Source organism: Diplotaxodon limnothrissa, linkage group LG3 (genome assembly GCF_057381915.1).
Source record: "Diplotaxodon limnothrissa isolate DT_005_m linkage group LG3, D_limnothrissa_male_GT1.1, whole genome shotgun sequence".
Classification (NCBI taxonomy): Eukaryota; Metazoa; Chordata; class Actinopteri; order Cichliformes; family Cichlidae; genus Diplotaxodon; species Diplotaxodon limnothrissa.
Genome location: NC_140598.1, coordinates 36,317,722 through 36,341,917, shown reverse-complemented (window position 1 = coordinate 36,341,917; position 24,196 = coordinate 36,317,722). Strand labels below are relative to the sequence as shown.

Sequence of the window (24,196 nt, the reverse complement as noted above, 5' to 3'; positions counted from 1 at the left end):
GTGACAGCGCTTGGAACCATAAGGCAACAGATTTAAAAAACTGTGGGAAATGAACTGAAACTGGAATATTACTAGGGAAAAACAAATGGGTGGTCATGGTAGGGTAACAATGTAGCAAAAAAAATCTATACACATAAAACATGCACACATACACACGTGTGCATACAGTGACATTTTGGTGTCACTTTGATGGACAGAGCTACAGAGCCATGACATCCTTATCCAGTTAGCTAGCGGCTAATGACCACCACTACTTGTGCAGTTAATAAAAGTACGGCTAATGTTTTGTTGCACTGTTGCACACACAGTGTGCTCATTTGTTTCAATTCGTCAGTTGCCACAAGAAAACTTAACAACGTGTACACAAAAAATGTGCATACTCTTTGCGAGCTCGTTCCCGGCTCGTAACCAGCGCCCTCTGCCATCAAGGGTGAGCATTGGTTTATGGTCATCATGTGACTGATGCAAGCCAGATCCTTTTATTTAGTAAAATGTAAATGTTACTGTTGATGGGTACAGGCAGGGGAAGGTGCTCAAATCCCTGCTTCCCTTTTGATGCCTTATATCATCTATTTCATCGATTTGTACGTTTTCACACAATTCAATGCACATATTTCCCTTTTTCCTAGCTAAACATAAAGAAACTACAGGTAGCTCAATGCTTTTACACAGTACTACTGTATTATTAGTCCACCAAGAGAAAAAAATATATACATTGATAAAAAATAAAAAATGATTAAAGCCTTTTGTGCTTGTAAAATGGTCTGTATTTGTATAGCGCTTTACTTGGTCCTAAGGACCCCAAAGCGCTTTACACTATACACAATCATTCACACACTGGTGATGGCAAGCTACAGTGTAGCCACAGCACTATCAGAGGCAAGGCTGCCGGACACTGGTGCCACCGGGCCCTCTGGTGGCGCCTACTCTGACCACCACCAGTAGGTAACGAGTGAAGTGTCTTGCCCAAGGACACAACGACCGAGACTGTCGGAGCCGGGGCTCGAACCGACAACCTTCCGATTACAAGACGAACGCCCAACTCTTGAGCCACGATCGCCCCATCAATTGGCTTTCATCAGCAGGTGTTTATCTGGAGGGCATCAGGCTTAAAGCCATAGGCGTGGTGTGTGGTACATTTTCACTTTTTCAGAGATTTTTCCTGATAGTTAAAATATATAGTCAGAAATGAATCCAGATGAGTTTGATACTCTAAGAATGAATACCAGATGACAAACAACCATATCACCAAACCAGCTCAGCTACTTCTACTTAAACAGATAAACTTCAATTTTAATTACTGTCCAACTGTCAATGAAATGAATTAAAATTTAATAAAATTCAGTTCAACTGAATTTTATTAAATTTAATTCAGTTCTGTTTGTATTTATTTCTATATTGCCAAATCATAACAACTGTCATCTTAAGGTCAAACCACCAGTAGCACCAGGATCAGGGAGGGACAGCTATGTGCTCCGACCAGTTGGTGGTGACGGGAGAAATGAAAGTTCACCGGGGTTGATTTAAAAGTGGAATTTAGTAATTTGTGAATATTGATTGCTAATTGTTGATTCTCTAAAAAAAAAAAAAAAAAATCATCTTGTTCTCACAGATGTTTGAAAATAGTTGAAAATTATTAACTATTTTATATTTTTTCACAGTTTTCAAAAGCCCACAATATGTGAAAGGGGCACTAACAGGAAGTAAATAACAACTTAAAAAGAGGTCATTGCAGAGGAATTTATGATCAAAACTGAGATATTTTTGAGATAATTTGAATATTTTTGAATCCTAGAAGAGTTAAAAACAGTAAGATAAGAAACCTGTGACTCAAATGTCATCACTACCATTTCTGAATTATAACTTCCTGTAAAACTTCAAGCTTGCCAGTTAACAAAGGCTTTTCATGTCATACTTATAGTTGCTTTTGTGGCTCTCTAAGATAATTACATTTGTACTCATGTTGTGTTTTTTGTTGCAGGAATTAACAAGGTGAATTTTCACTGCGTGACTAACAACACTGCTCATCGCACCATTGAAATTACAAGAAAGCAGCTGATTGTTAGGCGTGGCCAGCCCTTCCTGCTGACCCTGGAAATGGTGCAGCCTTTCAGTGTCAGACAGTGTCCGTCAGCTCATCCAGATGCTGAGATGCAGCTTCGAAAACAGTCCAATCAGTGCAGTCAAAACAGTCCTACAGTTCCTGCTTTGCTGCGTTAGTCCACTTCTTCACAGTTTTTAATACAGGCTTGGCATGTTTGAGTTGTTGCCTTTAAACTGCAATAAGATGGACCAGGCAGTGATCAGAATATCCCAAGGCTGCCTGGGGGACAGAGCGAAATCTGCCGGGCTTACAACTTCATCGGGTGGACCGTGAAGCGGAGCTCTCAGGGAAAACAAAGGGTGGTGGAGTCTGCTTCTACATCAACGAAGGTTGGTGTACTGATGTCGCAGTGTTACAGAAATACTGCTGCTCAAACCTGGAAACTTTTTTCATCAACTGCAAACCATTTTATTCACTGCAGGAGTTTTGTTCCTTCATGCTGGTTGGAGTTTGCATCCCTCCTCAGGCCAATGCAAACAACGCACTGGCTGACCAGATTACCACCCTTGAAAGAAAATTCCTGGATTCCTTCACAATTGTCCTTGGGGATTCTAACAGAGCAAATCTAAACCATGAACTTTCTAAATATAGACAGCATATAGACTGCCCCACCAGGTACAACATTATATTGGAGCACTGTTACCCAGATACTGTCTTAAAGTAGTGACTCTAAGACAGTATCTGGGATTCGCTGGGAAGAGAGCGGAGATTCAGGAGGTGAATGGAGGGGAGTGTTGTGCGGAATCTCGGCTGATGTTACACCCCTGAAAACAGGGGGAAAGAATCACAAGAGTGATTATGACTTGCGTCTCTCGTGCAGTCGTTTATTGCAGTGAAAATGAACAGAAATGTTTCACATTCTGTACTGCTAAATGTCACATGGTGGAAGACAAACACTAAATAATAAACCAAAATACTAAAGTGCTTACTATATATGCCAGAACATGTTTCCTCAAAAATTGTTCACAATAGCGGCGGTTTTAGCTCCTGCCGTTATCTTAATTTCCATTATAAAGTACAAAACTGAGGCTCAAAACCGCCATGTATATGTGCACAAAACTGTAATATATGCTTCTAAAGCTTACAAAACAATGAAGGGTTACCTCTTAGATACCTTAACAGTGTACAAATTGAAAATATGTCAACCTTTAAGCACTTTTACCTGAAAACACGGGGAAAAGAATCACGAGAGTTATTATGACTTGCGTCTCTCATGCAGTGAGGAGAATGCTACAAAAGCCCCCTAGTGGAGATTAGAGACACTACAAATCGATCCCAGAAAAGGCTTACTAGCCGATCAGTGATGTATAGATTGCAGTTCTCTTAAGTAACATGAAAGCCATTAATATAACATGAAAAATAACCTCTTAACCATTTTCTTACCATATTTACATTATTTGTCCTTATATGAACTGATATGAATTAGTATTAACTGAACAGTTTTATATGCAGTAGTCCTTCAACCTGTCACACTGATGTACAGGGTGGGCCATTTATATGGATACACCGTGGGAATGGTTGGTGATATTAAAGTCCTGTTTGTGGCACATTAGTATATGTGAGGGGACAAACTCCTCAAGATGGGTGGTGACCATGGTGGCCAATTAGATGTCGGCCATCTTGGATACAACTTTTGTTTTTTTTCAATAGGAAGAGGGTCATGTGACACATCAAATTTATTGGTAATGTCACAAGAAAAACACTGGTGTGCTTGGTTTCAACATAACTTTCAATGTAACTTCAACACCAGGAGACCAAGGCGATAAATGGCCAGGACATTAAACTGAGGCTCAAGCTGAGCAGTAAGGATCACACCAATAAGGTGTTGTCTGTCCGTGTCAACGCTCAGGCCATGAGGTACAACGGCAATCCAGCGGACAACATCCTGAACAAAGTGCAGCACGTGACACTTCTGTCTGGACAAGGTCTGCAGTTCTTATCTTACAATTTTGGTCAGCATTGTAATTTATTTGAAAAAAAAAAAAGAAATGATATAGATTTCTATGATTTGAGGCTGCTACTTCAAACTCCACCCCAAGTCTCACACTCTAAAAAATGTTTTGTTGGCTCAACTTAAAAAAATTGAGGTAACAATTTCCACTCAGCTTTTTAAGTTACAAATTTTGCATATTATTAAGTAAATCCAGCAAGTAATTTTTAGGTTTGGCTAACTCAACTGGTTCAACAAACCAACATGATTTACTTTGACCTGTAAAAGCATAATTAAGTTTAAGCAACCTAATATTAATTTAGAATTTCTGGTAATATTGAGTTGACAAATTACATTAATTGAGTTAATCTAACTTACTTTTTTACATATATCCTACTCACAATTATCCATGCAAACATAGCCATTTAAATTATTCCAACTGATGAAACAGTTTATTGCATAACATTTTCGAAGTAATACACTTCTGTGTCATACAACATAAATCAAACATTACAGCAGCCCTTTAATTATAAATGAGTGGGCAAAAACAATAATGTATTTCAGTACAATTCCTCCGCAAACAACCTCAGTAACAAAAGAAAATGTAGCATGTTTATTACCTGGACAAGGTGTGTTGAATCAGAAGCTAAAACATACTGGTGGTAGACTTCCGCAGGCACAAGCATTCTCCACTGCAACCACTGAACATCCAAGGTATGGACATTGAGGCTGTGGACAGCTACAGGTACCTTGGTGTTCATCTGAACAATAGACTGGACTGGACTCATAACTCAGACGCCCTCTACAGGAAAGGGCAGAGCAGGCTGTACCTGCTGCGGAGACTCAGGTCGTTTGGAGTGGAGGGCCCACTCCTGAAGAAATTCTATGACTCTGTTGTGGCTTCTGCTATCTTTTATGGTGTGGTCTGCTGGGGCGGCAGCATCTCTGCTGGGGACAGGAAGAGACTGAACAGGGTGATCCGAAGGGCCAGCTCTGTTCTAGGATGCCCTCTGGACCCAGTGGAGGTGGTGAGTGACAGGAGAACGGCGGCTAAGCTGTCATCCCTGATGGACAACATCTCCCACCCCATGCAGCAGACTGTGACAGCACTGAGCAGCTCCTTCAGTGGGAGACTGCGGCACCCACGGTGTGGGACGGAGAGATTTCGCAGGTCTTTCCTCCCCACTGCTGTCAGACTCCATAATAAAGACTTTAACTGATCAAGCACACACATCCATACATATGCAATAATACTAAGTGCAATAATCCTTTCTGTCATCGTTGTATTTTTACTCAGTTGTATATAGTATTTGTATTTGTATTCTATTTTTATCTTATTGTATATTTATTTTTATTTTATTCTACTGTATATAGTATTTTATTTTATTCTATTCTGTACAGTTGTGTACTGTATTTATTCTTATTGTATTCTAATTTTTGCCTCATAACTTTTGCACTGTCCACTTCCTGCTGTGACAAAACAAATTTCCCACGTGTGGGACTAATAAAGGTTATCTTATCTTATCTTATCTTATCTTATCTTATACCAATTCACTTTGTTTTTCTTACTCCACAATGGTGTCTACAACCTCTGATTAACTGAACACACCAGCCAATCAACAGTGTTTAGTTATTACTAGAAACAAGCAGAGCAGTGGGGCCTGATGACCAACTTTGAGAACCACTATAAAGATTTGTAAAGGTATATTAAATAAAGCGGCAAATATATATATATATATATATATATATATATATATATATATGAAGTTTGTACTTAAGAGACATTACCCGTGGGCTGGCTTTAAGCCCATCAAGTTCCAGAAACACCTTCTGGAATACCTCTAGAGTGTTCTTTACTTGTTTGGGGTAGCTCAGATTGAGAGCGTCTATAAGTCCCATCATTAAGGCACATGCTCTGGGCACATCAAGGTCTTCCAGGACAGCTGTTCCTTCAATCACAATTTTAGCAACGCTGGAAGAGACATTGCTGCACGTCTGGTGACTACGATCTTTACCACTTCTTCTGAGAACTGTTCTTCACCATCCTGGCAAGTAGGTTAAAAAGAAACATGTCGGTATTTTATGTGCTATTTAAAAATATAACACAAAACAATGTGAGATTTACCTACCAGCTGTTCTCTGAAGAGATCCTCTTCTTTCTCTTTCAAATACACCACCAGGCAATGGATTGTGACCTCTCTTCTTGTTTCCACCGAACTCTGGAGAATAAAAAAAGTTTACTAGGCCAAAAGTCAAACATATTACATTCATAGGACTAGCGTTTTGCTAATTATTGATTTAATTTTTGTTTTTAACCAATAAACAATTTAATTTTTATAACTTGAATTTAATCTGTTACATACTGCCCTGCTTTCAATGCACCCTTTGCTAGCAGTAGGATAAGGTGAGTGAAAGTGTTACGGCCGCTGGCCTCAGGTGGCCCCGCCTTCCTCCCTGGAATCTACAGTGCTCCAGGACTCACGGGGGATTGGCTGGCCCGGACATATGCCCGCCCCAACTTCATGCGGATCCGAGCCTGTCAGACTACACACACCATTGGCTCCCGCAGGAGCCTGGAGTACGACGGACAAGTGACACAGCTGTCTGCAGTTATGACAAGTGACACAGCTGACTGCAGTTACCTGATAGTATAAAAGGCTGAGGAGTCTTCATTCGTCGAGGGACTTGTTGATTTGAACAGACTGTACAGAGAGTCCCTCCCTTTTGCCTTCTGCCTGTGTTTCGTGTTGCCTCCTGCGAGACATTTAGTAGAGCAGTGCTCTACTGGTGTTATTAATCGTGGTGTTTGTTTAAAGTTTCTCTGCTGCCTAGTGAGTTGTTTCACTAACGGATTTCAGTTGTGTTAATAAACCTTATGTTTGTCGTCCTATCTAACTCCTTGGTCTCTGGGCTCGTTTATGTTACGTCCGCTGCCGCCTAGCCGAGCCGGGCCGTAACATAAGTGGGGGCTCGTCCAGGATCCCTCATAGGGGGTCTTTGTTCCTGGGAGTGGGGGTCAGACAAAAAAAAAAAAAAAAAAAAAAAAAAAGAAGGAAAAAGGAGAAATTGAATTTGCTAAAGATTAAGCACTATGTCGGCTGCGTTTTGTTTACAGCACTTTTTAGCTGCCCCGTCTCTTGAGATTATTAATAGCTGTCGCAAAAATGATTTGCTGCAAATTGTGGATCACTTTCAGCTGCAGGTTTCGAAAACTCTCCGTAAGAGTGAAATAAAAGCCTTAGTGGTGGACAAGTTGGTGGGTGCTGGGGTGCTTCAAGCGCCTGTTTTGCCTGTGGTCTCTGGTGTGCCAGGCCAAGCTGCCGTAGTTGAAGAGGGCCAGAATGGTTCCAGTGGGGATGGTGAGGGGGATGAGCGGGGAAAAACGCCGCGCACGCTTCCTCGCTATGATCCACTCTCTTCTGGGAGTTCCGAAGGGAGAGAAGGAGCTCGGCTGAAGGTGCGGCTGGCACGTCTCCAGATGGAGGCTGAGGAGAAGGCTCAGAACCGGCGGGTTCAGCTTGAAATAAGGAGGCTGGAAATAGAGGCGGACAAGGCCGTTAGGCTCCGACAGCTTGAGCTGGAGTCACAGTCTCAAGCCTCATCTGTCTCTGCTGTTCATTCCGGTCCCACCTCCACGTCCACTTCTGCTTTTAAAATTGATAAGTGCATTTCTTTAGTGCCCACTTTTAGAGAAACTGAGGTGGATACATACTTTGCAGCATTTGAACGTATCGCTGGTGCGCTGCAATGGCCTAGCGAGATTTGGCCTCTTTTGCTACAGTGCAAACTGTCCGGCAAAGCTCAAGAGGTGGTGGCTGCTCTTTCTTTAAAGGACAGTTTAGATTACTCGTGTGTTAAAGCAGCTGTCTTGAAGGCCTATGAGCTAGTTCCAGAGGCCTATAGGCAGAGGTTTCGCCAGCAAAAGAGATTGCTGTCGCAGACTTATGTGGAGTTTGCAAGAGAAAAGGGGGTTCTCTTTGATAAGTGGTGTGTTGCGTCAAAAGCGACTGACTATGACGCTCTGCGCGAACTAGTTTTGTTAGAGGACTTTAAGAAATGCATTCCTGAGCGTATTGTGCTGTATTTGAATGAACAGAAAGTGACGTCACTCACATCTGCTGCTGTTCTTGCTGATGAGTTTGTACTCACTCACAAAGCCTCATTTACTGACAGTGAGAAGCCACGGGTTAGCCCTGTGCAGCAGCGCCACACAGCTAAAGAGTCTGGGTCCAGGGAACACCGTGAATGTTTTTACTGTCATAAAACCGGACATGTGATTGCTGACTGTTTAGCATTAAAACGCAAAACATCACATGCTCAACCACCCAAAGGGGTGGGTTTTGTAAAAGCTGAGACCCGTCACGAGGACCATGAGTGTGGTGGTAGGGTGCCTGACCCCTGTTTCGAACCATTCATTTTTGATGGCTTAGTATCGCTAACAGACAATCCATCAGAGTTAAAACCTGTGCGTATTTTAAGGGACACTGGAGGTTCTCAAACTGTCATCCTCTCAAGTGTATTACCATTTTCTGCTAAAAGTGAATGTGGTTTTAATTCTGTTCTGCGGGGGATAGAGATGGGTTACGCTCCTAGACCAGTTCACAGAATTTTTATTAAATCTAGCCTTGCTACAGGATTTTTCCCTGTTGCCGTTTGCCCGGCCTTGCCAATAGAGGGTGTGGCCATGCTGTTGGGCAACGACATCGCAGGAGGGGTAGTGCTCCCTCGTCTGGAGGTTTTAGACAACCCCCTGAATCAGAAAACTTCTGATGTGTCTATGCACCCTGGGCTGTATCCAGCCTGTGCAATTACTCGAGCACAAGCTCGGAAAGATACTGATATTGCCCTCTCTGATTCTGTGTTGATGTCCTCGTTTTCCGGGGAGAATGATGTACCCACTAACAGAAACAATGTTCTGTCACCTCCAGACTCTGTGACGCCTGAGGAGCCTGATCCATTTCCTAAGGACTCCGTACTGCCCTTGACTAGAGACCAGCTGTCAGCAGCTCAATTAGCTGATGAAACAATAAAGAGCTGTTTCAAACGTATGGTAAGTGCTGAGCAAGCCAAAAAGGAGCAACAAGCCTATTTCATAGAACATGATGTTCTAATGCGTCAGTGGTCTCCACCAGGTGCAGAAGGTGCAGATTGGAGTAAGGTCAAGCAGATTGTAGTGCCCTCTGCGTACCGGCAGAAGATCCTGGCCCTTGCCCATGAAAGCCAGTGGTCAGGACACTTGGGCATCACAAAAACATACCAGCTACTATTAAAACATTTCTTTTGGCCTGGTATGAAGCGTGATGTTTCTAAATTTTGCAACAGTTGCCATGTATGTCAGATTGCAGGTAAACCCAATCAGGTCATACCCCCGGCTCCGTTGTGTCCCATTCCTGTAGTGGATCAGCCGTTTGACCATGTCATAGTAGACTGTGTGGGTCCACTACCCAGAACAAAATCAGGAAAGCAATACCTACTCACGATCATGTGTGCCGCTACCCGCTTCCCCGAGGCTGTCCCGTTACATAAAATTACAGCGAGATCTGTCGTTAAGGCATTGACAACCTTCTTTTCAGTGTTTGGCTTGCCTAAGGTCGTACAAACCGACCAGGGCTCGAACTTTCAGTCTAAGGTATTCAAACAAGCAGTTAGCACTCTGGGTGTTAAGCATATTGTGTCCTCTGCTTACCATCCTGAATCGCAAGGTGCATTAGAGCGGTGGCACCAGACCTTGAAGACGATGTTACGCAAATACTGCCTGGAGAGTGATAAAAGCTGGGACGAGGGTGTTCCATTTGTGTTATTTGCTGCCCGTGACGCCGTTCAGGAGTCACTTGGGTTTAGCCCTTCTGAGCTAGTATTTGGCCATAGGCCACGGGGACCCCTCAAAGCTCTGAAAGAGGCGTTTTTGAGCCCACAAGGGGTTTTCAAAACAAACGTCAGCAGTTACGTAAAACACTTCCGTGAGCGTTTGAATCAAGCCAACGCTCTGGCTAAGCAACACCTTGCCGCGTCACAGGGAAAGATGAAACGCCATTATGATAAGGCTTCTGTTAAAAGAACCTTTCAGGTGGGTGACCAGGTTCTCGTGCTCTTGCCTGTCCCTGGCTCAGCCTTGTCTACTAGGTATAGTGGCCCATTTAAAGTTTGTGAAAAGAGAGGGGAGACAGATTATGTAATTTGCACTCCCGACCGCAGACGCAAAACACGTGTCTGTCACGTAAACATGTTGAAACTGTACCATCCGCGGTCAACACCAAAGCCTGCAGGGCTCTGTGTTCCTCTTGTAGCCTCAAGCCACCAGGAGGAAGGAGGGGCGGATGGGGGTGATGGGTTAAAACTATGTTATCCCACCTGTTCTAGACCCCGTTTGTCTAACTCTGAAATGCTAAAAGCATTGCCGGGTTTGCTTGGGCATCTGATGTCAGAGCAGCAAGAGGACCTAATTGCCTTAATTAGGGAATACACCTGTTTATTCGGGGATGTGCCAACTGCCACTACGGTGCTAGAGCATGACATTGATGTCCAGGGCGCTAAACCTATTAAGCAGCATCCTTATCGAGCCAGCCCCCATAAGCGCGTGCTCATGAAACAGGAGGCTGACTATCTGCTGCAACATGGTTTAGCGAAGCCCAGTCAAAGCCCCTGGAGCTCGCCTTGTATAGTGGAGTCTAAGCCAGATGGCTCGCCCCGTTTTATTACAGACTTCCGGAAGGTGAACTCTGTGACTGTGGCTGACTCACATCCTCTCCCAAGGGTTGAGGATTGTGTAGACAGTATTGGGACTGCTCAGTATGTCTCCAACTTAGATCTTCTTAAGGGTTACTGGCAGGTCCCTTTAACTGAACGTGCCTCTAACATCGCTGCCTTTGTTACACCCGATGATTTTTTACAGTACACAGTCATGGCTTTCGGCATGTGTAACGCTCCTGCCACCTTCCAGAGGCTAGTAAATAAAGTCCTCCGTGGTCTGTCCAACTGCAGTGCCTACCTAGATGATCTAGTAGTTTACACTGAAACATGGCAAGATCATTTGGAAACGTTACAACAGGTATTTCACCGTTTGGCACAAGCTACCCTAACTCTCAACTTAGCTAAGTGTGAGTTTGCCAAAGCTACTGTGACGTACTTAGGCAGGGAGGTGAGACGTGGACAGGTCCGGCCCATAGATGCCAAAGTGGAAGTGATTAAACAGTTTCCCACACCTACCACCAGGCGTGAGTTACGTCGGTTTCTAGGGATGGTGGGCTACTACAGGAACTTTTGTAAGAATTTCTCCTCTGTAGTAAAGCCATTGACTGACCTGCTCAGCCCAAAGGTTGAGTTTAGCTGGTCGAGTGAGTGTCAGGATGCTTTTGAGAGTGCAAAAGCCCTCCTCTGCCATTCTCCTGTGTTAGCTGCACCTGATTTGACGCGACCATTCAAACTCGAGGTTGATGCCAGTGCTGTCGGGGCTGGGGCAGTGCTGTTGCAAGAAGACTTGTTGGGTTTGAACCACCCCGTTTGTTACTTTTCCCGCAAGTTCAATAAAAATCAGTTAAACTACTCCACCATTGAAAAGGAGACCCTGGCTTTGTTGTTGGCTCTTCAGCACTTTCACGTGTACCTGGGGTCCAGCATGTTGCCTCTTGTCGTGTACACAGACCACAACCCACTTGTGTTCCTGGCGCGTATGTTTAATCACAACCAGCGCCTTATGCGCTGGGCTCTGTTGTTGCAGGAATACAACTTAAGTATCCACCACAAAAAGGGGACTGAAAATGTTTTAGCTGACGGTCTGTCCCGTTTGTAAACATGTTTTACTGCTTTTGTCTTTTGTTGTTGTTTATGCTCTGTAACGTTGGCTTCAGCCCAACATAGTTGGTATTTTAAGGGGAGGGGTGTTACGGCCGCTGGCCTCAGGTGGCCCCGCCTTCCTCCCTGGAATCTACAGTGCTCCAGGACTCACGGGGGATTGGCTGGCCCGGACATATGCCCGCCCCAACTTCATGCGGATCCGAGCCTGTCAGACTACACACACCATTGGCTCCCGCAGGAGCCTGGAGTACGACGGACAAGTGACACAGCTGTCTGCAGTTATGACAAGTGACACAGCTGACTGCAGTTACCTGATAGTATAAAAGGCTGAGGAGTCTTCATTCGTCGAGGGACTTGTTGATTTGAACAGACTGTACAGAGAGTCCCTCCCTTTTGCCTTTTGCCTGTGTTTTGTGTTGCCTCCTGCGAGACGTTTAGTAGAGCAGTGCTCTACTGGTGTTATTAATCGTGGTGTTTGTTTAAAGTTTCTCTGCTGCCTAGTGAGTTGTTTCACTAACGGATTTCAGTTGTGTTAATAAACCTTATGTTTGTCGTCCTATCTAACTCCTTGGTCTCTGGGCTCGTTTATGTTACGTCCGCTGCCGCCTAGCCGAGCCGGGCCGTAACAGAAAGTAAATGTAACCTAGATTTGGAGACTATTTCAAACAGTTTTTGTTGAGTTCTAAGGACTATAAAAGACTACAAAGGCTTACCAAGGCTTTTGAGTTAACAAGTTATTTTAAGTATAAAACCTTCTCTAAAACACTACAATGAAACACTGAAAAGATGAATCCAAAATTCAAAAAATAAATAAATAAATAAATCTACAGACTGTAGTTTAAAATTGGAAAAATTGTGTCATATCCAAATGTGTGAGAGAATTTTCTTTTTAATTATTTGAAGACCACTGTTGACATGCCACAATCCCACACTTCACATTATGCTTACAATTGCAGAAGGTAACGAAAGCAAGTCTTGTGTGCACACACACAATTTTGTTTTTTCTTGCTAGGTCAACTAACTTTAACCTCAGGCATATTTCACATTTGAGCTTAAAATACCAATACATTTGATAGAAATACTTTTACTCACACTGTCAGTAATTAGTTACCTCACCCAAGACCGTGGAAACACAAATTTACTCTGACACCATGATAAAAATGCAGGCAGCTGCTGACTGGTTAATTTGAACATATACAGGTTCAAATTGAACATGCTCTGCTGTCTGCAAGGTCTATCAGCTAACCAAATGCACCCTGACAAGTGACAAATTTTAAGTATAAGTGGAAAAATTTACAATTGCGAGGAACGTTTGCTAGCTAAAAGAAAGCTAGCTAACAACTTTAACTTTAGCAACTTTACTATGCTAAACTATGATTAAAACCATCAAATTTAAAGTGTACAAATATAACTTGTAATTAATCTATTTTGAAATTCAATGCTTAGTTAACTCACCGAACACAGTCTAGGGGAAACACACCTCTACTCCCACAAAGTGATAAGAATGCAGACAACTGCTACGCCTGTGATGATACGAACATATGCTACGGGGTTACCCTCTGCTGTATGCATGGTCTCATACACACCTATGGCTAACCAAAGTAACCACCAGAGTGACAGATTTAACTGACAGATTTCATTAACAACAGGAAAAAATACAAACACTCTTTTATACTTTTATAGAGTAACAACTAACATAACACAGAGTGTCAATTCACATCATGCAGCTGCCATTGTCAGACTAAACTTAAGCAGTAAATTCCTGTAACTAGTACATATTTATAAAAGACTATAAAACAAGAAACTTACCAGGTAGTGGTGCCAACCTCTGTTTTTTTCCGTTTCTTCTTTTTTTATGGCAGTTGTAATTATTTTTTCGTTATGGTCCAGTTATGGGCAGTTCAAACACGAAGGATGTTCAAACTCACTTTTACATGTTACACAAACTTAATATTTTCTGTTGTTGATTGATGACAAAAGTATTTTGTTCAATATACTCAAACATTTAAGTTAAGGAGGTGTTTATTAATTTCTGTGTTGCACTGACTTTTAACATTGATTAGTCAACTCACTGAAACGTGTACATGTAGACAACTTACTTTTTTAAGTAGAAAAATGCTTTTTTGTTAAGTTCTACCTACAAACACCATGAATATTTTTAGAGTGCAGAAATGAAAGAAATTAGAAAGAAACAAGAAATTAAAGTTTCCTGATGATACCATGAATCTCTGGATCAGTTCTCACATTCCTGCCTCTCACTGTATGTCCTACAGATGTGGCCATACCTATCCAGATCCCCTTTGCAGATTACAGTAAATATATGGTGAACTGCGACAGCATAAAGGTTTCAGCAGTGGCCAGTGACAGTGATGAATACTACCAGACTGAGACCAACATCACCCTAGAGCAACCAGTCATCTCCATGAAGGTCATTAAAATCCAAATTTTGTGTGTAATATAAGGAAGTGCGTGATTTTATAACACAGGAAGTGAAAGCAGATTCAAACTAATGTCATTACTTGGTAACAAAGTATGTGTTCATGGTATACGGTAGACTGGCTGTGTGGCATGGCCTTACAACGATAACTGCTGATTGGTTATTTGACAGTCAAAAAAGCGTCACCTGAACTCAGTTGATGAACAGGTTCTATGAGATTCTGAAAATTCTGGACTTTGTTCTATAATTTGCTGCACATTAATGCTGTACTATATCTGTGCTTCTTTTAGGTTTTGTATCCAGTCCATGTGAACCATGAAATGACATTGGAGGTGGAATTTAAAAACCCGCTCAATGAGAGGCTGAGGAACTGCTCCCTGACAGTCATTGGATGTGGCCTTTTTAAATCAGACTATATACAAAGGTCAGTACTGAGACTTAACATACAATCTAACTCATTACAATCACAGGGTATAAGGAACAATGTGATTGTCTGGAGTTAATGATAATATTTCCCATCTTCAACCAGATGCTTTTTGTGAAACAGTAATTTGCTTTTTATGTGAGAGTTACAAAAACAAATATTGATTCTAGTCAGATTTCATTTCATCATCTCAGCGGTTCAATAATACTGGTTAAAAAAAACTCTTTATTTTCCTTGTACTCTGCCAGTTCACTCATTTTCATTTGGTTTAATATTGATGTTAATGCAGTAACCTCATTATGTAAAATATCTTTAAAACAACACTTTTAAACCATAAACTATTGATGCTTGTGTAAAGATGAAACAAATTCATGGAAATTTTCTTGTAACTTTAACTTATTTAATTCAAGCCATCGTTTGTCTGCCACGTGTCTGATATGTTGCCACAGAAAAAGAATTAAAAATCTTCAAAAAGGAAATAACGAGAGAAATAATCCATTAACTACTCATTTTTGTATACGTAGCCTTTTGTTTTGATTAAAGTTGTGTTTTTTCAAAGAATTGATGTGGCCACAAAAGACTTTCAGATTTTGATTCATGCTGCATATTTTAGTGCTCCAAACAAATCTAAATTTTCTTTTTTTTCTCCAGTCTTCAAAAGAAAAGAAACATTTCTAACTTACAGTGCTATGTTGTTGGTAGTGCCACCAAGTGTTGTTCACCAATAAATAGTTCCAGCTCACAATTCCATTTTGCATAAAGATAAAAATAAAAAGAAACAGTATGCTAATCCTAATTACTGCTTACAGACTGCTTTTGTAAAGAGTTTAGCTAAAGCTAGGCAACCGTTTTCCTTTATTCCCCCCCCCCCCCAAGCTAAGTTGGCTTAACTAGCCTAGGTTCTCATCCAAACAGGGCTTGAAGTAAAATAAAAAATAATAATGTTTTTCTATTTACAGTGACCTGGGTGAGGTAGAGCCAAAGGCCACACTGAAGCTCAAGATTACCACGACTCCCTACAGAGCTGGACTGAAGACCGTGGTTGCTGACTTCGACTGCAGCAGCTTCAGAGACATAAAGAGCTCCTGCATCGTTGACGTTAAACCATGAAGCTCTGGTTTCATTTACAGCTCCCTCTGTGTTTCTGTTTCTTTATTTAGTTTAAACTGGGATAGATTAATCTACTACACCTTGTTATAACTATCATCCACAGTAACGTTACTATCCATAGTCAAGGTTTTGTTTGTTTTTTTTCCCACTGGCTGAGATATAATCAAGTAGATTTTTTATTTCAAAGATGCAAACTGCCCAACATTTTCGGGGATATGCTTTGGGACTAACAGTTACCATAATTAATAATTAATGAGTAATGTAATCATTTTAATAAAAGAAGAGGGAGAAAACCGATTTCCTGATATTGCTTTGTAGCTTTTCTCTGTTTGTGCATTAATTATTATTGGGTTTAAATGATTGTGGGAAAATTATGAAGCTGTATTTTATGACAAGTTCTAAATATATAGCTCATCTCTTATACAAATTTGAGTAACAGTGATGGACCACCTCCTCCCCATCTCCTGTCCTAAATCCTGTCACCACTCGGATTCTGTTCTGCCATGATGGGTCAAATAAATAAATAAATTTCTCCATCTCAATAAATAATGTTCAGATTTAATGGCTATCAAAAGCATATGGTTGAGGTGCACCACCTCCACTCTGTGCCCTTCTCCCACACTCTCAGCAGCAAACACTCACACCCGGTAAATCACGACTATCATATAATTTGGAACAGTTATGATTGGAACATGCAGGTTTATGCTGGGAAACCTGCAGACTGTGTTCCTGAAAAGAACCAAGTGAAGTTTGTAGATGATGATTGCACAGCTCAGGGATACAGGGTAGTGTGAGCTGTATCAGAAGCAGAAGCAAGTATAACAACAGATAATTTCCTCCATACACATACACTTCTGTGTTTACTTTATGTGACTGTATAAGAATTTAAAATAGTTTCAAAACAAATGTTCTTGATAACTTTGATCTGTGATAAACAGTATACTATGTTTTATCTGACTATTTAGTCAAAAGAATCCCCAAATCATGTTTTTAAGAGCTTGAATTCAAGGCATATGAGCACAATGAGACATACAGACAAATTTGACAGTTTGACAGCGTGGGAGGTCTGTATTTCCCGTAAACATGCTGTTATCAGAGTGTACTGAAAATGGACACGTGTTTTTGATATTTTATTGTAATGGGTTACCAACAGATAAATTGTTGCACTAGCCTTGAAGAAAAAACTTGTGAAACCTTATCACAGTTTGTTAATGTTCAATTTAACTATGTGATTTTCCTTGGAAAAAGAGATGTTCCCAGATAAGGCCATGAATGCAGGCTGGGAATAAAGAGTACATAAGACAGTCACGGTACTGGGTCTGGTGATGTTTCCTTGTCTAGTCTTCATCTCCTGTTTTACTTTGATAGTCTCCCGTCCTTTGTTAATGTTTTCAGTTTTGCTTCCCCCATGTCTCGTTATGTGTGATTGATCCCAGCTGTGCTCTCCTCCTGTGTCTGATTCCTTCGTTACTCCCTTGAGTATTTAAGCCCTGTGTTTTCTTCTGTCTGTTGTCATGTCACACCATCATGTACCCTCACTGCTGTGTTTCCCTCGTGCTCCTGCCTAGATCTCAGTTCCAGGGTTGTTTCCTTGTTGCCTATTTTGAGTTTCTAGTTTCTAGATCCAAGTTTAGTTTGTTGTATTCATCTTTTGAATTTTTCCAGCAATAAATCTGCCGTTTTGAGTAGTGATGGACAGACGAAGCTTCATGAAGCACTGAAGCTTTTCATCCAATTGGTTCACCCCAGCGCAAAGCGTCTTGAAGCTTCATTTGCTCTAGTAGGACACCTACTGGACGTAAAAATATTAGTTGGCATGAATTTGAAGAGTGTGGCCTTTTGCACACAGCCTGTAAATGTCAACAACAAAAGCAGTGTGTAAAACATGTATATTGTAGTGATGGCATGATACTGTGTATATTTATGCTGGCTGTATGGAAAATGATTATTTGGAAATGCTAAAAATGGAAATGATCATTTACTGTGAGGTGAGGTGTGGTTGGGGTGTGGACAGTAGTTGTGCTTTTGTAACATTGAGGTAAGGACAGTGATTAGTGTTCAGGGGACACATCATTGGTTTTTATTTAAAAACAACAGTTTCTCCACTGTGGCAGGTCGTAGGCGATTTCTTTTTTGGACAATATTTCCCCTGCTTTTGAAAACACTCGCTCACAGGGCACAGATGAGGCAGGGTACACAGGTATGTCAGTGCTAACTTGTATAAGTGAGGGTAGACATATTTTTGCCTCTCCCAATATTTAAGGGGGTCCTCCAGCCTTCCAATATTTGGCTCCATCATGTACCGTTGGACCTCAATATTTGCGTCTGCTGTCACATTTTGTGTCTGTCTACCTGACACTTTCATTCAGGCAACGCCACAGGTTGTTAGCTAAACAATAAGGAGAGTTTTATGAGATACTAGCAATTCAATTTTTAATGTGAATGAATGTTTTATTGGCCATATGCAGGTTGCCCCGCAGAGGAATAGGAGCCCCCCCCCGACGTACACACACACACACACATGGGAATACAGTCGGAGATCGGCAGCGTTACAGAAAAAACACTGAAAGTACACAACAATGGGAAAAGTACAAGAGGAAGAAAAGAGACCTCTCCTCACGCTGGGCACCTATGGGAGGACAGCATGAGAACAGGAAACAAAAACTCCTCTGCACAGAGAGTACATAAATGTCCACATCACAACATTGGAGCACGTGACAAGCCACAGGGGTTGGGTAGGGGGTGAGGAGTAATCCGAAGGAAACACAGCAGTCGTCCTGCACAGCGCAACCATTCCAGCGCCGCACACAGACCCGCCGTCTTCCACAGGAAACAAGCATCGAAGGCGTTTGGAAAGGGAGGGGGATGAGTGCGTGCTTATCAGTGTAAGTGTATGTGTGTGCGTGTCCAGAGTTCAGCTGAGACAGTGTCCTTCGCTCTATCAGGCTAAGTAAACAGTCTGCCAGCCTACCCAGGTGGCCTTGCATGGGATGGGAAGAATAGTCATCACACAGTCGTTATCAGGGAGTTGTTGTTCGGCTCCAGCCTTGGGCCTGAGCAGCTGGCGCCGTGGTGTCCGCATGTTGAACATTGCTGATTTTTCTTTTATGCGAGCAGCACAGAGAATTTCAAGCTGCTCTTTAACACTCTGACACTGGTCTCTCAATCTGAGACCCCACAACTGCAGTGAGCCGTTCTGCGATGTGATCCAACTTTCGCTCAAGGGTCTCATTTTGAGCAGGCCTCTCTCTGATGTATCCCCCCATACGCTCAATGGTGTTGTTTTGAGCCTTCACAGCAGCTGTAAGCGTCTCCAAGGTGTTGACCATGCTGCGTTCGTTGTGAGAGGTCGCGCCTCGTCCCATCGCTTCGATTCCAGCGGGCAGCCTTGGGGGGGGAGGGGGGGGGGGGTTGAACAGCCGGTTCCGCTCTCTTAATTCTCCGATAAGTCAGGGCCAAGCCAGCTCCGATCAGCAAGAACCCTGTTATCATGGTTCCGAATAGGTAGATATCTTCAGCGTCCTCGATCGACAGTCCCGCCAGGCACATGACCCTTCAGTTCTGCCACCCGTCCATCGTGTATCCGGCAGGGAAAGTCCCTCCAGGGCACTCAGGCTCTCCCGAGCCCAGACTTCTCGTTGAGAAAAGGGTGTCAATAGCATTCAGAGACCAGTTGATCAAATCCATAATTCTCTTTTAGGTTTTAGAGAACGACAGTGAGAGACTGTTCAGGGAAAGTAATACACACGAGACAAGACAAGGACACAAGAGGCTAAGCAGGGAAGATAAGGGGAAGGAGGAGAGGAGAAAAAGTGCGACCGCCTTCGCCAAGAGAAATAATTTTCAATTCAATGTTATTTCTATAGCGCCAAATAACAACAAGGCGCTTTATATTGTACAGTAGATCGTACAATAACCCAACAATCAGTTTATATAAATGCAACTAAAATGCAATAACAATAGTACCGTGGGAAACAGCCTCAACAGATTGTGACGTTGATGGCTGTGGTGGTGGAGGCTCTCATTACGGAAGCACGTTCTGCTTTCAGTCTTTTTTTCTGCTTCGCTAGCTCTTGCAGGGCTGAGAAACCAGAGTTTTCTGAACCTTGGGTCCAGCAGTGTCGCAAGGAACATAATGCTCATGGTCTGTATTTTATCTAGCTTCTCTCTCATCCTCAGCTTCTGAGCCAGAGAAGACCCAATGGATGGTGTTTTTTTTTTTTTCTTTTTTTTTCTTTTTTTCCCCAGTTGTTCATTGAGGCAATGATCCAGCATAGTGAGCAAAGGTATGACCTTTGACCCAGACACCCTTTTTTCCTGAGAGAGCTCAGTGGTTGCATCGTTAAATGGTGCTAGGACAACCAGACACTCTGAAATTATACCAAATTCCTCAGATGAAACAGGTGGGATGTCTGTTGTGAGACTTGCCAAAGCAGCACCCACTGGCTCCCTTTGCTCGAACAGTCTTTGCAGCATATTACAAGTGCTGTTCCAGCGGGTTTCCACCTCCTGTATTAGTTTGAGTTGAGGCTTCCTTAGTTGTTCCTGCACGACTGAAAGCCTCTCCTTACAAAATACAATTAAAAAAGCATACATTAGATTGTCAAGGGAGCAGAACTATACACATAAGTAGCATTAAAGAAACTGTAATTAAGCCACTTAAGAACTTACCTTTGCAGGGGTACTGCTCCTGAAATATCCCACGATCTTCCTGGACTTGGCTCGGATGTCAGAGACCTCAGGGGTCTGGTCAAGGGCCTTCTTCACCACTAAGTTCAGGGTGTGAGCTATGCATATGGCATGTTTAAGTCTTAGCTCCCTTGCACAAGCCCCCATTTTGGAAAGCCCCATCTGTTAATAGGCATGTGACTTTGTCAGTAATTGCCCATTCTGCCATGAGTGAGCCTTTCACTTGTGCAATGTTTTCTGCAGTTTTCAATATTTATCTAAAACAAAAGTTTACTGTAAATTGATGTTGTACAGTAAAAATGTTTTATGTTTTCTCCCTAAAGTGTATGTAAATATCTGGTTACAAATGTGAATATCCTGCTGTGTACTGAAATCCCTCTTGGGCTACGTCCACACGTACACGGGTATTTTTGAAAACGGAGATTTTTCTTTTTAAAAAATAATCCCGTCCACACGTAAAGGCAGAAATGAAGGAAAACGCTGCTAGGAACATGCCAAAGCAACAGGTGGCGCTATATTCCTAACCGTGTAGAAATGTTGGCCAATCAGAAGTCTAGAAGCCTCGGTGGGAAAAAGTAAACAAAGCTGGGGCATAGAAGCAGAACCGAGTCGTATGTGTGGAGGGACAGCAACTGTGTGTATATGTAAGCATTTAAACACTGCAGAGAGTAGAATTAACAGTATTGTAAAAATTAATTTCACCGAAACAACAACGTGGCGCACACTGTGACGTCAAAAAAAGGCGCAAATCTTTGACGCTGCATTTTCTCTGTTTTTCTCGTCCACACGTAAATGCAAAAACGGAGTTTTAGAAAATATCCACCCTGCCCGGAGTTTTTAAAAATCTCCGTTTTCAGTGACCAAAAACGCCGTTTACGTGTGGACGAAAGGTGCAAACGCATGTATGGATGGATGGATGGATGGATGGTTCTTGTCTTGGGGAGAACCAACCTGTCACTGAACAGACTCTTCTGTTTGTTAATGGCCGTGTGCAGAAGATGCCCAGCATTGTTCATAATGTCCAGCAGTTTTGTTTTGTTTTCTTTTTAGTGTCCTTTTCTCTGCCACTGTCACCAGAGTGTCCAGCTTCATGCCAACCACAGAGCTAGCCTTCCTGATCAGTTTCCCCAGCCTGGATGAGTCCTTCTTTGCTGTGCTGCTCCCCCAGCACACCACAGCATAGAAAAGTACTCCAGCAACCACTGACTGGTAAAACATCCTCAGGAGCTTCCTGCAGATGTTAAAAGACCTCAGCTTCCTGAGGAAGTACAGTCGGCTTTGGGCTTTTTTATACAGGTGCTCTGTGTTGCATGACCAGTCCAGTTTATTGTCCACCCACAGCCCGAGGTACTTGTACTTGTTGTCCACCTCCTCCCCCTCTATATACTGAACAGCATACAAAGCATAATATATAAAATAACATTTACCTGAGTTTTTTCTTTGAAAGAACCCTCTAACCCTCTGACATCTGTGGTCATGAAGTCATTTGAGCGCCTAGTTCTCTCCCATCTCAAGACCCTCACGGCCCCCCTCCTGGACCCCCTGCAGTTTGCATATAGAGCCAACAGGTCTGTAGACGACGCCATCAACATGGCCCTACACTTCATCCTGCAGCATCTGGACTCCCCAGGAACCTACGCCAGGATCCTGTTTGTGGATTTCAGCTCAGCCTTCAACACCATCCTTCCAGACCATCTCCGAGGCAAGCTTTCCCAGATGAATGTGCCTGATCCCACCTGCCGGTGGATCACTGACTTCCTGACGGACAGGAAGCAGCATGTGAGGCTGGGAAAGAATGTCTCGGACTCCCGGACCATCAGCACCGGCTCCCCTCAGGGCTGTGTTCTTTCTCCTCTGCTCTTCTCCCTGTACACCAACTGCTGCACCTCCACCCACCAGTCTGTCAAGCTAATCAAGTTTGCAGATGACACCACCGTTATTGGGCTCATCTCGGACGGGGATGAGTCTGCCTACAGGAGGGAGGTTGAACGTCTGGTGTCCTGGTGCAGCCACAACAACCTGGTGCTGAATGCCCAGAAGACAGTGGAGATTATTGTGGACTTCAGGAAGCACACAGCCCCACTCCCCCCCATCATCCTGACTGACACCCCCATCACCTCTGTGGACTCATTCCGCTTCCTGGGTACCACCATCACCCAGGACCTGAAGTGGGAGCCCACCATCACCTCCATCATCAAGAAAGCCCAGCAGAGGATGTACTTCCTGAGGCAGCTGAAGAAATTCAACCTGCCAACACGGACGATGATGCAGTTCTACACTGCAATCATCGAGTCCATCCTCACCTCCTCCATCACCGTGTGGTACGCTGGAGCCACTATCAAGGACAAACTGAGACTGCAGCGTGTTGTGCGCTCTGCTGAGAAGGTGATTGGCTTTAGACTCCCATCTCTGCAGGACCTGTACACCTCCAGGACATTGCGGCGTGCAGCTCGGATCTCAGCTGACCCTTCTCACCCTGGACACAGTCTGTTTGACCTGCTCCCCTCAGGCAGGAGGCTCCGGTCCATTCGCACCAGAACCTCTCGCCATAAGAACAGTTTCTTCCCCTCTGCTGTTGGACACATGAACAATAACCATATGACTGTACCCGCCACTAACACATGACCCTACGCTGTGTCACTGCATCATTCCATGTTTGGCACTGATCACCACCTGCACTCATGTATATATCTTTCTACGTAGCACTCTTAATTCTTATTCTCATGTATATATCTCATGTATATCTCATGTATATATCTTTCTACGTAGCACTTTTAATTCTTATTCTTACTTTTATTTTTTCATGTCTATTTAAGCCCAACTTATGACACTATGTTTGCACTGAAGCACCGCAGCAATTTCCTGATGTTGTAAACCTGCTCAACATTTGGCAATAAACCCCTTTCTGATTCTGATTCTGATTCTGATTCTAATGTCCATTCTTATATTTCAGTACATAACTGAAACCGATTTAGTCGGGGAGGGTAAGAACTGAAAATATGAAATAAACACACGTAAGCTAAGACTCTAAAAAAAATAGCATTTGTTCGGTTTTTCATTTCGCCATTTGTTGATTCACTTGAAGAGCAAGTAACGTAATATGGGTCAAGTGATCAGTTTGATATCAATCTTTCGTGATACACCGTCATATTTACATTATTTGTACAGTACGAATGATTTTCTTTGGTACCTGCTCAAACTTAAGCTCTCCTTAGTATGGCTGGCTCCGTTTCCCCAACAGCGCACTCACAGGCAGCAGCTGCCCCGCCCCCTCGCTCAGTCGCTTAGTGCCTGAGCTCGGATCATACCAATATCAGGGGGGATTCACGCACAGTCGTAAATTCCCACAGTGTGCACTATGTGCTTCGAATATTGTGTGTACTTTTTGTTTTATACAGTTGTCAGCCAGGCATCTAACTATGAAAAAAATTACACTCCAAAAGACCCCGGGCTTCTGACAAAACAACCCGGGCTTAAGCCCAGTAAGCCACCCCCACGCTCCGCCCCTGGTTTACTCCCCGTTTATGAATCCTGCTTTTGGGTCCTACCTCCTGCCTGCCACTCTGCAAACCATGACAAAGACAAAAATATATTTTATTTTAATTGGTTACCAACAGATAAATTGTTGTACTAGCCTTAAAGAAAAAAAAACTTGCGTTTGAGTGAAACGTCATCACAGTTTGTTAATTTTTAATTAAACTATGGAAA

At 42.9% G+C, this 24,196-nt stretch overlaps 1 protein-coding gene and 1 long non-coding RNA gene across 2 annotated transcripts in view; both read right to left on the bottom strand.

Moving 5' to 3' along the window:
* The window catches only part of LOC146635600 (uncharacterized), a 342,244-nt gene that overhangs the window by 215,264 nt on the left and 102,784 nt on the right, over window positions 1–24,196 (bottom strand). Inside the window, exon 2 of the long non-coding RNA XR_014905120.1 lies at window positions 23,130–23,208. This is a non-coding gene — a long non-coding RNA (uncharacterized LOC146635600). The remainder of the gene's footprint in view (window positions 1–23,129; window positions 23,209–24,196) is intronic.
* On the bottom strand, window positions 18,165–20,635 carry LOC146635605 (E3 SUMO-protein ligase ZBED1-like). Its single transcript, XM_085349859.1, has 3 exons — window positions 20,471–20,635; window positions 19,766–20,365; window positions 18,165–18,188 (listed from the first exon to the last, which is right to left on the bottom strand). The coding sequence occupies exons 1-3, from the start codon at window positions 20,633–20,635 to the stop codon at window positions 18,165–18,167; spliced, it is 789 nt and encodes a 262-aa protein (XP_085205985.1).

Coding starts and splice junctions, on each gene's coding strand:
- LOC146635605 (XM_085349859.1), bottom strand. CDS start 20,635: ATGGGGGCTTGTGCAAGGGAGCTAAGACTTAAACATGCCATATGCATA. Junction 20,366..20,470: donor GGAGCAGTACCCCTGCAAAG/GTAAGTTCTTAA, acceptor GTATTTTGTAAG/GAGAGGCTTTCAGTCGTGCA. Junction 18,189..19,765: donor TGTTGAGGCTGTTTCCCACG/GTACTATTGTTA, acceptor CTTATTGTTTAG/CTAACAACCTGTGGCGTTGC.